The 17500-nt window shown below is 43.1% G+C and overlaps 1 protein-coding gene across 1 annotated transcript in view; it reads right to left on the reverse strand.

Annotated features, from left to right (window-relative positions):
• Window positions 1–360: 360 nt before the first annotated feature.
• Window positions 361–17500, reverse strand: part of LOC130076898 (PH and SEC7 domain-containing protein 1) — a 39360-nt gene continuing 22220 nt past the window's right edge. The window contains exon 14 of the mRNA XM_056242194.1: window positions 361–1047. Coding sequence (XP_056098169.1) covers window positions 772–1047 — 276 coding nt within the window. The 3' untranslated portion in view covers window positions 361–771. The remainder of the gene's footprint in view (window positions 1048–17500) is intronic.

Consider the following 17500-nt stretch of genomic DNA (forward strand, 5'->3'; position numbering starts at 1 on the left):
GTGTGTAATGAATGTTCATGTAGGTTTCTTGAACATAAGTGTATTCAGCGGCTCCTCAAGTACAAAATCATTAGTCTAGACATATTCAGGATCACACATCAGCACTTGCAGAAGTCTGGCTCTATCTCAGGGGTGTTCACTCATTTTCTGACTCACTGACACTTTGATTGTTTTTTCCTCACAATCTGTTTACGTGTCAACAGGTGCATTTATCTGATATCGGCTTTTCAGATCTTTATCACATCCTGAGCCTAAAGGCACAATCCATCACACAGATCCTCAGCTTCTGCTCTTAATCACGGGTTCTGGTTTAAATGGAAGGATATGAGATATTCACAAACACTCGGTACACAAGAGCCATTCAGCAGTGGCACGATCAGAGATCTCTTTATCACCATGATTTAAACAGAGAAAAATGTGTCTGGAACAAGTGTTCCTGAGTGACAGCACTGAACACACTGCATCTCTGCTTCACTGATTACTGTGGTTCTGCTGACCACACGTTAGTTAAACTCTTACTGAACTGTGATAGTTATTGTCCTTCATTTAAACATCTTGAGCAACATCTCCCTCTTGTGGACAGTATGAAGAGGGTCAAATAATAAGAGCTTTGTGCAAAAATACTGTATATTTAAAAAGACTACAGTTGTTGCTATTTTTTACCTTGGAAGAGACAAACATTAAAAATATATTAAATGATGTCAAACTTTAAAGGTTTCAAGTGCATCAATAATGTCTTGACAGTTTGTGGGTAACAGTTTCCAAAAGTTTTCAAATCTCCTTGTTCCTCCGAGGAATGACGATCTTTCGATATGTGCGTCTCTCTGAGATGTTGCGTCGGACCTTCACGACGGGCGGAGGAGGCGTCTCTAACTCCAGAGACGGGCTGGAGTGCGATCTCTTCATCCCGGGGTCTTCCTCGTTCTCCTCGTCCATCACTCCTGTCCACAATCCCTCATCCAGCTCCATCAGCCGGTCTCCCACCGGTGAGTCCGACAGCGTCTGCCAGGCCTCCAGCACCTTCATGTACACCTCGTAACGAGACATCTGTGAAACACACAACAACAGATACACCTCGTAACGAGACTTCTGTGAAACACACAACAACAGATACACCTCGTAACGAGACATCTGTGAAACACACAACAACAGGTACACCTCGTAACAAGACTTCTGTGAAACACACAACAACAGTTACACCTCGTAACGAGACTTCTGTGAAACACACAACAACAGGTACACCTCGTAACAAGACTTCTGTGAAACACACAACAACAGTTACACCTCGTAACGAGACTTCTGTGAAACACACAACAACAGATACACCTCGTAACGAGACTTCTGTGAAACACACAACAACAGATACACCTCGTAACGAGACCTCTGTGAAACACACAACAACAGATACACCTCGTAACGAGACTTCAGTGAAACACACAACAACAGATACACCTCGTAACGAGACTTCTGTGAAACACACAACAACAGATACACCTCGTAACGAGACTTCTGTGAAACACACAACGACAGATACACCTCGTAACGAGACTTCTGTCAAACACACAACAACAGATACACCTCGTAACGAGACTTCTGTGAAACACACAACAACAGTTACACCTCGTAACGAGACTTCTGTGAAACACACAACAACAGTTACACCTCGTAACGAGACTTCTGTGAAACACACAACAACAGTTACACCTCGTAACGAGACTTCTGTGAAACACACAACAACAGATACACCTCGTAACGAGACTTCTGTGAAACACACAACAACAGTTACACCTCGTAACGAGACTTCTGTGAAACACACAACAACAGATACACCTCGTAACGAGACTTCTGTGAAACACACAACGATAGATACACCTCGTAACGAGACTTCTGTGAAACACACAACAACAGATACACCTCGTAACGAGACTTCTGTGAAACACACAACAACAGATACAACTCGTAACGAGACTTCTGTGAAACACACAACAACAGATACACCTCGTAACGAGACTTCTTTGAAACACACAACAACAGTTACACCTCGTAACGAGACTTCTTTGAAACACACAACAACAGTTACACCTCGTAACGAGACTTCTGTGAAACACACAACAACAGATACACCTCGTAACGAGACTTCTGTCAAACACACAACGACAGATACACCTCGTAACGAGACTTCTGTGAAACACACAACAACAGATACACCTCGTAACGAGACTTCTGTGAAACACACAACGACAGATACACCTCGTAACGAGACTTCAGTGAAACACACAACAACAGATACACCTCGTAACGAGACTTCTGTGAAACACACAACAACAGATACACCTCGTAACGAGACTTCTGTGAAACACACAACAACAGATACACCTCGTAACGAGACTTCTGTCAAACACACAACAGATACACCTCGTAACGAGACTTCTGTGAAACACACAACGATAGATACACCTCGTAACGAGACTTCTGTGAAACACACAACGACAGATACACCTCGTAACGAGACTTCTGTGAAACACACAACAGATACACCTCGTAACGAGACTTCTGTCAAACACACAACGATAGATACACCTCGTAACGAGACTTCAGTGAAACACACAACGACAGATACACCTCGTAACGAGACTTCTGTCAAACACACAACAGATACACCTCGTAACGAGACTTCTGTGAAACACACAACGATAGATACACCTCGTAACGAGACTTCTGTGAAACACACAACGACAGATACACCTCGTAACGAGACTTCTGTGAAACACACAACAACAGATACACCTCGTAACGAGACTTCTGTGAAACACAAAACAACAGATACACCTCGTAACGAGACTTCTGTGAAAAACACAACAACAGATACACCTCGTAACGAGACTTCTGTGAAACACACAACGACAGATACACCTCGTAACGAGACTTCTGTGAAACACACAACGACAGATACACCTCGTAACGAGACTTCTGTGAAACACACAACAACAGTTACACCTCGTAACGAGACTTCTGTGAAACACACAACGATAGATACACCTCGTAACGAGACTTCTGTGAAACACACAACGATAGATACACCTCGTAACGAGACTTCTGTGAAACACACAACAACAGATACACCTCATAACGAGACTTCTGTCAAACACACAACGATAGATACACCTCGTAACGAGACTTCTGTGAAACACACAACAACAGATACACCTCGTAACGAGACTTCTGTGAAACACACAACAACAGATACACCTCGTAACGAGACTTCTGTGAAACACACGACAGATACACCTCGTAACGAGACTTCTGTGAAACACACAACAACAGATACACCTCGTAACGAGACTTCTGTGAAACACACAACAACAGATACACCTCGTAACGAGACTTCAGTGAAACACACAACAACAGATACACCTCGTAACGAGACTTCTGTCAAACACACAACGATAGATACACCTCGTAACGAGACTTCTGTGAAACACACAACGATAGATACACCTCGTAACGAGACTTCTGTGAAACACACAACAACAGATACACCTCGTAACGAGACTTCTGTCAAACACACAACGATAGATACACCTCGTAACGAGACTTCTGTGAAACACACAACGATAGATACACCTCGTAACGAGACTTCTGTGAAACACACAACAACAGATACACCTCGTAACGAGACTTCTGTGAAACACACAACAACAGATACACCTCGTAACGAGACTTCTGTCAAACACACAACAACAGATACACCTCGTAACGAGACTTCTGTCAAACACACAACAACAGATACACCTCGTAACGAGACTTCTGTGAAACAAACAACGATAGATACACCTCGTAACGAGACTTCTGTCAAACACACAACAACAGATACACCTCGTAACGAGATTTCTGTGAAACACACAACAACAGATACACCTCGTAACGAGACTTCTGTGAAACACACAACAACAGATACACCTCGTAACGAGACTTCTGTCAAACACACAACGACAGATACACCTCGTAACGAGACTTCTGTGAAACAAACAACGATAGATACACCTCGTAACGAGACTTCTGTCAAACACACAACAACAGATACACCTCGTAACGAGACTTCTGTGAAACACACAACAACAGATACACCTCGTAACGAGACTTCTGTGAAACACACAACAACAGATGCACCTCGTAACGAGACTTCTGTCAAACACACAACAACAGATACACCTCGTAACGAGACTTCTGTGAAACACACAACAACAGATACACCTCGTAACGAGACTTCTGTGAAACACACAACAACAGATACACCTCGTAACGAGACTTCTGTCAAACACACAACAACAGATACACCTCGTAACGAGACTTCTGTGAAACACACAACAACAGATACACCTCGTAACGAGACTTCTGTGAAACACACAACAACAGATACACCTCGTAACGAGACTTCTGTGAAACACACAACAACAGATACACCTCGTAACGAGACTTCTGTGAAACACAACAACAGATACACCTCGTAACGAGACTTCTGTGAAACACACAACGACAGATACACCTCGTAACGAGACTTCTGTGAAACACACAACGACAGATACACCTCGTAACGAGACTTCTGTGAAACACACAACAACAGTTACACCTCGTAACGAGACTTCTGTGAAACACACAACGATAGATACACCTCGTAACGAGACTTCTGTGAAACACACAACGATAGATACACCTCGTAACGAGACTTCTGTGAAACACACAACAACAGATACACCTCATAACGAGACTTCTGTCAAACACACAACGATAGATACACCTCGTAACGAGACTTCTGTGAAACACACAACAACAGATACACCTCGTAACGAGACTTCTGTGAAACACACAACAACAGATACACCTCGTAACGAGACTTCTGTGAAACACACGACAGATACACCTCGTAACGAGACTTCTGTGAAACACACAACAACAGATACACCTCGTAACGAGACTTCTGTGAAACACACAACAACAGATACACCTCGTAACGAGACTTCAGTGAAACACACAACAACAGATACACCTCGTAACGAGACTTCTGTCAAACACACAACGATAGATACACCTCGTAACGAGACTTCTGTGAAACACACAACGATAGATACACCTCGTAACGAGACTTCTGTGAAACACACAACAACAGATACACCTCGTAACGAGACTTCTGTCAAACACACAACGATAGATACACCTCGTAACGAGACTTCTGTGAAACACACAACGATAGATACACCTCGTAACGAGACTTCTGTGAAACACACAACAACAGATACACCTCGTAACGAGACTTCTGTGAAACACACAACAACAGATACACCTCGTAACGAGACTTCTGTCAAACACACAACAACAGATACACCTCGTAACGAGACTTCTGTCAAACACACAACAACAGATACACCTCGTAACGAGACTTCTGTGAAACAAACAACGATAGATACACCTCGTAACGAGACTTCTGTCAAACACACAACAACAGATACACCTCGTAACGAGACTTCTGTGAAACACACAACAACAGATACACCTCGTAACGAGACTTCTGTGAAACACACAACAACAGATACACCTCGTAACGAGACTTCTGTCAAACACACAACGACAGATACACCTCGTAACGAGACTTCTGTGAAACAAACAACGATAGATACACCTCGTAACGAGACTTCTGTCAAACACACAACAACAGATACACCTCGTAACGAGACTTCTGTGAAACACACAACAACAGATACACCTCGTAACGAGACTTCTGTGAAACACACAACAACAGATACACCTCGTAACGAGACTTCTGTCAAACAAACAACAACAGATACACCTCGTAACGAGACTTCAGTGAAACACACAACAACAGATACACCTCGTAACGAGACTTCTGTCAAACACACAACAACAGATACACCTCGTAACGAGACTTCTGTCAAACACACAACAACAGATACACCTCGTAACGAGACTTCTGTGAAACAAACAACGATAGATACACCTCGTAACGAGACTTCTGTCAAACACACAACAACAGATACACCTCGTAACGAGACTTCTGTGAAACAAACAACGATAGATACACCTCGTAACGAGACTTCTGTCAAACACACAACAACAGATACACCTCGTAACGAGACTTCTGTGAAACACACAACAACAGATACACCTCGTAACGAGACTTCTGTCAAACACACAACAACAGATACACCTCGTAACGAGACTTCAGTGAAACACACAACAACAGATACACCTCGTAACGAGACTTCTGTCAAACACACAACAACAGATACACCTCGTAACGAGACTTCTGTCAAACACACAACAACAGATACACCTCGTAACGAGACTTCTGTGAAACAAACAACGATAGATACACCTCGTAACGAGACTTCTGTCAAACACACAACAACAGATACACCTCGTAACGAGACTTCTGTGAAACACACAACAACAGATACACCTCGTAACGAGACTTCTGTGAAACACACAACAACAGATACACCTCGTAACGAGACTTCTGTCAAACACACAACAACAGATACACCTCGTAACGAGACTTCAGTGAAACACACAACGACAGATAAACCTCGTAACGAGACTTCTGTGAAACACACAACAACAGATACACCTCGTAACGAGACTTCTGTCAAACACACAACAACAGATACACCTCGTAACGAGACTTCTGTGAAACAAACAACGATAGATACACCTCGTAACGAGACTTCTGTCAAACACACAACAACAGATACACCTCGTAACGAGACTTCTGTGAAACACACAACAACAGATACACCTCGTAACGAGACTTCTGTGAAACACACAACGACAGATACACCTCGTAACAAGACTTCTGTGAAACACACAACGACAGATACACCTCGTAACGAGACTTCAGTGAAACACACAACAACAGATACACCTCGTAACGAGACTTCTGTGAAACACACAACGACAGATACACCTCGTAACGAGACTTCTGTGAAACACACAACGACAGATACACCTCGTAACGAGACTTCTGTGAAACACACAACGACAGATACACCTCGTAACGAGACTTCTGTGAAACACACAACGACAGATACACCTCGTAACGAGACTTCTGTGAAACACACAACGACAGATACACCTCGTAACGAGACTTCTGTGAAACACACAACAACAGATACACCTCGTAACGAGACTTCTGTGAAACACACAACGACAGATACACCTCGTAACGAGACTTCTGTGAAACACACAACAACAGATACACCTCGTAACGAGACTTCAGTGAAACACACAACAACAGATACACCTCGTAACGAGACTTCTGTCAAACACACAACGATAGATACACCTCGTAACGAGACTTCTGTGAAACACACAACGATAGATACACCTCGTAACGAGACTTCTGTGAAACACACAACGATAGATACACCTCGTAACGAGACTTCTGTGAAACACACAACAACAGATACACCTCATAACGAGACTTCTGTCAAACACACAACGATAGATACACCTCGTAACGAGACTTCTGTGAAACACACAACAACAGATACACCTCGTAACGAGACTTCTGTGAAACACACAACAACAGATACACCTCGTAACGAGACTTCTGTCAAACACACAACGATAGATACACCTCGTAACGAGACTTCTGTGAAACACACAACGATAGATACACCTCGTAACGAGACTTCTGTGAAACACACAACAACAGATACACCTCGTAACGAGACTTCTGTGAAACACACAACAACAGATACACCTCGTAACGAGACTTCTGTCAAACACACAACAACAGATACACCTCGTAACGAGACTTCTGTCAAACACACAACAACAGATACACCTCGTAACGAGACTTCTGTGAAACAAACAACGATAGATACACCTCGTAACGAGACTTCTGTCAAACACACAACAACAGATACACCTCGTAACGAGACTTCTGTGAAACACACAACAACAGATACACCTCGTAACGAGACTTCTGTGAAACACACAACAACAGATACACCTCGTAACGAGACTTCTGTCAAACACACAACGACAGATACACCTCGTAACGAGACTTCTGTGAAACAAACAACGATAGATACACCTCGTAACGAGACTTCTGTCAAACACACAACAACAGATACACCTCGTAACGAGACTTCTGTGAAACACACAACAACAGATACACCTCGTAACGAGACTTCTGTGAAACACACAACAACAGATACACCTCGTAACGAGACTTCTGTCAAACAAACAACAACAGATACACCTCGTAACGAGACTTCAGTGAAACACACAACAACAGATACACCTCGTAACGAGACTTCTGTCAAACACACAACAACAGATACACCTCGTAACGAGACTTCTGTCAAACACACAACAACAGATACACCTCGTAACGAGACTTCTGTGAAACAAACAACGATAGATACACCTCGTAACGAGACTTCTGTCAAACACACAACAACAGATACACCTCGTAACGAGACTTCTGTGAAACAAACAACGATAGATACACCTCGTAACGAGACTTCTGTCAAACACACAACAACAGATACACCTCGTAACGAGACTTCTGTGAAACACACAACAACAGATACACCTCGTAACGAGACTTCTGTCAAACACACAACAACAGATACACCTCGTAACGAGACTTCAGTGAAACACACAACAACAGATACACCTCGTAACGAGACTTCTGTCAAACACACAACAACAGATACACCTCGTAACGAGACTTCTGTCAAACACACAACAACAGATACACCTCGTAACGAGACTTCTGTGAAACAAACAACGATAGATACACCTCGTAACGAGACTTCTGTCAAACACACAACAACAGATACACCTCGTAACGAGACTTCTGTGAAACACACAACAACAGATACACCTCGTAACGAGACTTCTGTGAAACACACAACAACAGATACACCTCGTAACGAGACTTCTGTCAAACACACAACAACAGATACACCTCGTAACGAGACTTCAGTGAAACACACAACGACAGATAAACCTCGTAACGAGACTTCTGTGAAACACACAACAACAGATACACCTCGTAACGAGACTTCTGTCAAACACACAACAACAGATACACCTCGTAACGAGACTTCTGTGAAACAAACAACGATAGATACACCTCGTAACGAGACTTCTGTCAAACACACAACAACAGATACACCTCGTAACGAGACTTCTGTGAAACACACAACAACAGATACACCTCGTAACGAGACTTCTGTGAAACACACAACGACAGATACACCTCGTAACAAGACTTCTGTGAAACACACAACGACAGATACACCTCGTAACGAGACTTCAGTGAAACACACAACAACAGATACACCTCGTAACGAGACTTCTGTGAAACACACAACGACAGATACACCTCGTAACGAGACTTCTGTGAAACACACAACGACAGATACACCTCGTAACGAGACTTCTGTGAAACACACAACGACAGATACACCTCGTAACGAGACTTCTGTGAAACACACAACAACAGATACACCTCGTAACGAGACTTCTGTGAAACACACAACGACAGATACACCTCGTAACGAGACTTCTGTGAAACACACAACAACAGATACACCTCGTAACGAGACTTCAGTGAAACACACAACAACAGATACACCTCGTAACGAGACTTCTGTCAAACACACAACGATAGATACACCTCGTAACGAGACTTCTGTGAAACACACAACGATAGATACACCTCGTAACGAGACTTCTGTGAAACACACAACGATAGATACACCTCGTAACGAGACTTCTGTGAAACACACAACAACAGATACACCTCATAACGAGACTTCTGTCAAACACACAACGATAGATACACCTCGTAACGAGACTTCTGTGAAACACACAACAACAGATACACCTCGTAACGAGACTTCTGTGAAACACACAACAACAGATACACCTCGTAACGAGACTTCTGTGAAACACACGACAGATACACCTCGTAACGAGACTTCTGTGAAACACACAACAACAGATACACCTCGTAACGAGACTTCTGTCAAACACACAACGATAGTTACACCTCGTAACGAGACTTCTGTGAAACACACAACGATAGATACACCTCGTAACGAGACTTCTGTGAAACACACAACGATAGATACACCTCGTAACGAGACTTCTGTGAAACACACAACAACAGATACACCTCGTAACGAGACTTCTGTGAAACACACAACGACAGATACACCTCGTAACGAGACTTCTGTGAAACACACAACGACAGATACACCTCGTAACGAGACTTCTGTGAAACACACAACAACAGATACACCTCGTAACGAGACTTCAGTGAAACACACAACAACAGATACACCTCGTAACGAGACTTCTGTCAAACACACAACAACAGATACACCTCGTAACGAGACTTCTGTCAAACACACAACAACAGATACACCTCGTAACGAGACTTCTGTCAAACACACAACAACAGATACACCTCGTAACGAGACTTCTGTGAAACAAACAACGATAGATACAACTCGTAACGAGACTTCTGTCAAACACACAACAACAGATACACCTCGTAACGAGACTTCTGTGAAACACACAACAACAGATACACCTCGTAACGAGACTTCTGTGAAACACACAACAACAGATACACCTCGTAACGAGACTTCTGTCAAACACACAACAACAGATACACCTCGTAACGAGACTTCAGTGAAACACACAACGACAGATACACCTCGTAACGAGACTTCTGTGAAACACACAACAACAGATACACCTCGTAACGAGACTTCTGTCAAACACACAACAACAGATACACCTCGTAACGAGACTTCTGTGAAACAAACAACGATAGATACACCTCGTAACGAGACTTCTGTCAAACACACAACAACAGATACACCTCGTAACGAGACTTCTGTGAAACACACAACAACAGATACACCTCGTAACGAGACTTCTGTGAAACACACAACGACAGATACACCTCGTAACGAGACTTCTGTGAAACACACAACGACAGATACACCTCGTAACGAGACTTCAGTGAAACACACAACAACAGATACACCTCGTAACGAGACTTCTGTGAAACACACAACGACAGATACACCTCGTAACGAGACTTCTGTGAAACACACAACGACAGATACACCTCGTAACGAGACTTCTGTGAAACACACAACAACAGATACACCTCGTAACGAGACTTCTGTGAAACACACAACAACAGATACACCTCGTAACGAGACTTCTGTGAAACACACAACGACAGATACACCTCGTAACGAGACTTCTGTGAAACACACAACGACAGATACACCTCGTAACGAGACTTCTGTGAAACACACAACGACAGATACACCTCGTAACGAGACTTCTGTGAAACACACAACGACAGATACACCTCGTAACGAGACTTCAGTGAAACACACAACAACAGATACACCTCGTAACGAGACTTCTGTGAAACACACAACGACAGATACACCTCGTAACGAGACTTCTGTGAAACACACAACGACAGATACACCTCGTAACGAGACTTCTGTGAAACACACAACGACAGATACACCTCGTAACGAGACTTCTGTGAAACACACAACAACAGATACACCTCGTAACGAGACTTCTGTGAAACACACAACGACAGATACACCTCGTAACGAGACTTCTGTGAAACACACAACAACAGATACACCTCGTAACGAGACTTCTGTGAAACACACAACGACAGATACACCTCGTAACGAGACTTCTGTGAAACACACAACAACAGATACACCTCGTAACGAGACTTCTGTGAAACACACAACGACAGATACACCTCGTAACGAGACTTCTGTGAAACACACAACGACAGATACACCTCGTAACGAGACTTCTGTGAAACACACAACAACAGATACACCTCGTAACGAGACTTCTGTGAAACACACAACGACAGATACACCTCGTAACGAGACTTCAGTGAAACACACAACAACAGATACACCTCGTAACGAGACTTCTGTGAAACACACAACAACAGATACACCTCGTAACGAGACTTCTGTCAAACACACAACAACAGATACACCTCGTAACGAGACTTCAGTGAAACACACAACAACAGATACACCTCGTAACGAGACTTCTGTCAAACACACAACAACAGATACACCTCGTAACGAGACTTCTGTCAAACACACAACAACAGATACACCTCGTAACGAGACTTCTGTGAAACAAACAACGATAGATACACCTCGTAACGAGACTTCTGTCAAACACACAACAACAGATACACCTCGTAACGAGACTTCTGTGAAACAAACAACGATAGATACACCTCGTAACGAGACTTCTGTCAAACACACAACAACAGATACACCTCGTAACGAGACTTCTGTGAAACACACAACAACAGATACACCTCGTAACGAGACTTCTGTCAAACACACAACAACAGATACACCTCGTAACGAGACTTCAGTGAAACACACAACAACAGATACACCTCGTAACGAGACTTCTGTCAAACACACAACAACAGATACACCTCGTAACGAGACTTCTGTCAAACACACAACAACAGATACACCTCGTAACGAGACTTCTGTGAAACAAACAACGATAGATACACCTCGTAACGAGACTTCTGTCAAACACACAACAACAGATACACCTCGTAACGAGACTTCTGTGAAACACACAACAACAGATACACCTCGTAACGAGACTTCTGTGAAACACACAACAACAGATACACCTCGTAACGAGACTTCTGTCAAACACACAACAACAGATACACCTCGTAACAAGACTTCAGTGAAACACACAACGACAGATACACCTCGTAACGAGACTTCTGTGAAACACACAACAACAGATACACCTCGTAACGAGACTTCTGTCAAACACACAACAACAGATACACCTCGTAACGAGACTTCTGTGAAACAAACAACGATAGATACACCTCGTAACGAGACTTCTGTCAAACACACAACAACAGATACACCTCGTAACGAGACTTCTGTGAAACACACAACAACAGATACACCTCGTAACGAGACTTCTGTGAAACACACAACGACAGATACACCTCGTAACGAGACTTCTGTGAAACACACAACGACAGATACACCTCGTAACGAGACTTCAGTGAAACACACAACAACAGATACACCTCGTAACGAGACTTCTGTGAAACACACAACGACAGATACACCTCGTAACGAGACTTCTGTGAAACACACAACGACAGATACACCTCGTAACGAGACTTCTGTGAAACACACAACGACAGATACACCTCGTAACGAGACTTCTGTGAAACACACAACAACAGATACACCTCGTAACGAGACTTCTGTGAAACACACAACGACAGATACACCTCGTAACGAGACTTCTGTGAAACACACAACAACAGATACACCTCGTAACGAGACTTCTGTGAAACACACAACAACAGATACACCTCGTAACGAGACTTCTGTCAAACACACAACGATAGATACACCTCGTAACGAGACTTCTGTGAAACACACAACGATAGATACACCTCGTAACGAGACTTCTGTGAAACACACAACGATAGATACACCTCGTAACGAGACTTCTGTGAAACACACAACAACAGATACACCTCGTAACGAGACTTCTGTCAAACACACAACGATAGATACACCTCGTAACGAGACTTCTGTGAAACACACAACAACAGATACACCTCGTAACGAGACTTCTGTCAAACACACAACAGATACACCTCGTAACGAGACTTCTGTGAAACACACAACAACAGATACACCTCGTAACGAGACTTCTGTGAAACACACGACAGATACACCTCGTAACGAGACTTCTGTGAAACACACAACAACAGATACACCTCGTAACGAGACTTCTGTCAAACACACAACGATAGTTACACCTCGTAACGAGACTTCTGTGAAACACACAACGATAGATACACCTCGTAACGAGACTTCTGTGAAACACACAACGATAGATACACCTCGTAACGAGACTTCTGTGAAACACACAACAACAGATACACCTCGTAACGAGACTTCTGTGAAACACACAACGACAGATACACCTCGTAACGAGACTTCTGTGAAACACACAACGACAGATACACCTCGTAACGAGACTTCTGTGAAACACACAACAACAGATACACCTCGTAACGAGACTTCAGTGAAACACACAACAACAGATACACCTCGTAACGAGACTTCTGTCAAACACACAACAACAGATACACCTCGTAACGAGACTTCTGTCAAACACACAACGATAGATACACCTCGTAACGAGACTTCTGTGAAACACACAACGATAGATACACCTCGTAACGAGACTTCTGTGAAACACACAACAGATACACCTCGTAACGAGACTTCTGTGAAACACACAACGACAGATACACCTCGTAACGAGACTTCTGTGAAACACACAACAACAGATACACCTCGTAACGAGACTTCTGTGAAACACACAACAACAGATACACCTCGTAACGAGACTTCTGTGAAACACACAACGACAGATACACCTCGTAACGAGACTTCTGTGAAACACACAACGACAGATACACCTCGTAACGAGACTTCTGTGAAACACACAACGACAGATACACCTCGTAACGAGACTTCTGTGAAACACACAACGACAGATACACCTCGTAACGAGACTTCAGTGAAACACACAACAACAGATACACCTCGTAACGAGACTTCTGTGAAACACACAACGACAGATACACCTCGTAACGAGACTTCTGTGAAACACACAACGACAGATACACCTCGTAACGAGACTTCTGTGAAACACACAACGACAGATACACCTCGTAACGAGACTTCTGTGAAACACACAACAACAGATACACCTCGTAACGAGACTTCTGTGAAACACACAACGACAGATACACCTCGTAACGAGACTTCTGTGAAACACACAACAACAGATACACCTCGTAACGAGACTTCTGTGAAACACACAACGACAGATACACCTCGTAACGAGACTTCTGTGAAACACACAACAACAGATACACCTCGTAACGAGACTTCTGTGAAACACACAACGACAGATACACCTCGTAACGAGACTTCTGTGAAACACACAACGACAGATACACCTCGTAACGAGACTTCTGTGAAACACACAACAACAGATACACCTCGTAACGAGACTTCTGTGAAACACACAACGACAGATACACCTCGTAACGAGACTTCTGTGAAACACACAACGACAGATACACCTCGTAACGAGACTTCTGTGAAACACACAACGACAGATACACCTCGTAACGAGACTTCTGTGAAACACACAACAACAGATACACCTCTAACGAGACTTCTGTGAAACACACAACGACAGATACACCTCGTAACGAGACCTCTGTGAAACACACAACAACAGATACACCTCGTAACGAGACTTCAGTGAAACACACAACAACAGATACACCTCGTAACGAGACTTCTGTCAAACACACAACGATAGATACACCTCGTAACGAGACTTCTGTGAAACACACAACGATAGATACACCTCGTAACGAGACTTCTGTGAAACACACAACGATAGATACACCTCGTAACGAGACTTCTGTGAAACACACAACAACAGATACACCTCATAACGAGACTTCTGTCAAACACACAACGATAGATACACCTCGTAACGAGACTTCTGTGAAACACACAACAACAGATACACCTCGTAACGAGACTTCTGTGAAACACACAACAACAGATACACCTCGTAACGAGACTTCTGTGAAACACACGACAGATACACCTCGTAACGAGACTTCTGTGAAACACACAACAACAGATACACCTCGTAACGAGACTTCAGTGAAACACACAACAACAGATACACCTCGTAACGAGACTTCTGTCAAACACACAACGATAGATACACCTCGTAACGAGACTTCTGTGAAACACACAACGATAGATACACCTCGTAACGAGACTTCTGTGAAACACACAACAACATATACACCTCGTAACGAGACTTCTGTCAAACACACAACGATAGATACACCTCGTAACGAGACTTCTGTGAAACACACAACGATAGATACACCTCGTAACGAGACTTCTGTGAAACACACAACAACAGATACACCTCGTAACGAGACTTCTGTGAAACACACAACAACAGATACACCTCGTAACGAGACTTCTGTGAAACACACAACAACAGATACACCTCGTAACGAGACTTCTGTCAAACACACAACAACAGATACACCTCGTAACGAGACTTCAGTGAAACACACAACAACAGATACACCTCGTAACGAGACTTCTGTCAAACACACAACAACAGATACACCTCGTAACGAGACTTCTGTCAAACACACAACAACAGATACACCTCGTAACGAGACTTCTGTGAAACAAACAACGATAGATACACCTCGTAACGAGACTTCTGTCAAACACACAACAACAGATACACCTCGTAACGAGACTTCTGTGAAACACACAACGATAGATACACCTCGTAACGAGACTTCTGTCAAACACACAACGATAGATACACCTCGTAACGAGACTTCAGTGAAACACACAACAACAGATACACCTCGTAACGAGACTTCTGTCAAACACACAACAACAGATACACCTCGTAACGAGACTTCTGTGAAACAAACAACGATAGATACACCTCGTAACGAGACTTCTGTCAAACACACAACAACAGATACACCTCGTAACGAGACTTCTGTGAAACACACAACGATAGATACACCTCGTAACGAGACTTCTGTGAAACACACAACGACAGATACACCTCGTAACGAGACTTCTGTCAAACACACAACAACAGATACACCTCGTAACGAGACTTCTGTGAAACACACAACGATAGATACACCTCGTAACGAGACTTCTGTCAAACACACAACGATAGATACACCTCGTAACGAGACTTCTGTGAAACACACAACAACAGATACACCTCGTAACGAGACTTCTGTGAAACACACAACAACAGATACACCTCGTAACAAGACTTCTGTGAAACACACAACAACAGATACACCTCGTAACGAGACTTCTGTGAAACACACAACAACAGATACACCTCGTAACGAGACTTCTGTCAAACACACAACAACAGATACACCTCGTAACGAGACTTCTGTCAAACACACAACAACAGATACACCTCGTAACGAGACTTCTGTGAAACACACAACAACAGATACACCTCGTAACGAGACTTCAGTGAAACACACAACAACAGATACACCTCGTAACGAGACTTCTGTCAAACACACAACAACAGATACACCTCGTAACGAGACTTCTGTCAAACACACAACAACAGATACACCTCGTAACGAGACTTCTGTCAAACACACAACAACAGATACACCTCGTAACGAGACTTCTGTGAAACAAACAACGATAGATACACCTCGTAACGAGACTTCTGTCAAACACACAACAACAGA

Source organism: Rhinichthys klamathensis, unplaced genomic scaffold, assembly GCF_029890125.1.
Source record: "Rhinichthys klamathensis goyatoka isolate OS25496 unplaced genomic scaffold, OSU_Roscu_1.1 h1tg000708l_1, whole genome shotgun sequence".
Taxonomy (NCBI): Eukaryota; Metazoa; Chordata; class Actinopteri; order Cypriniformes; family Leuciscidae; genus Rhinichthys; species Rhinichthys klamathensis.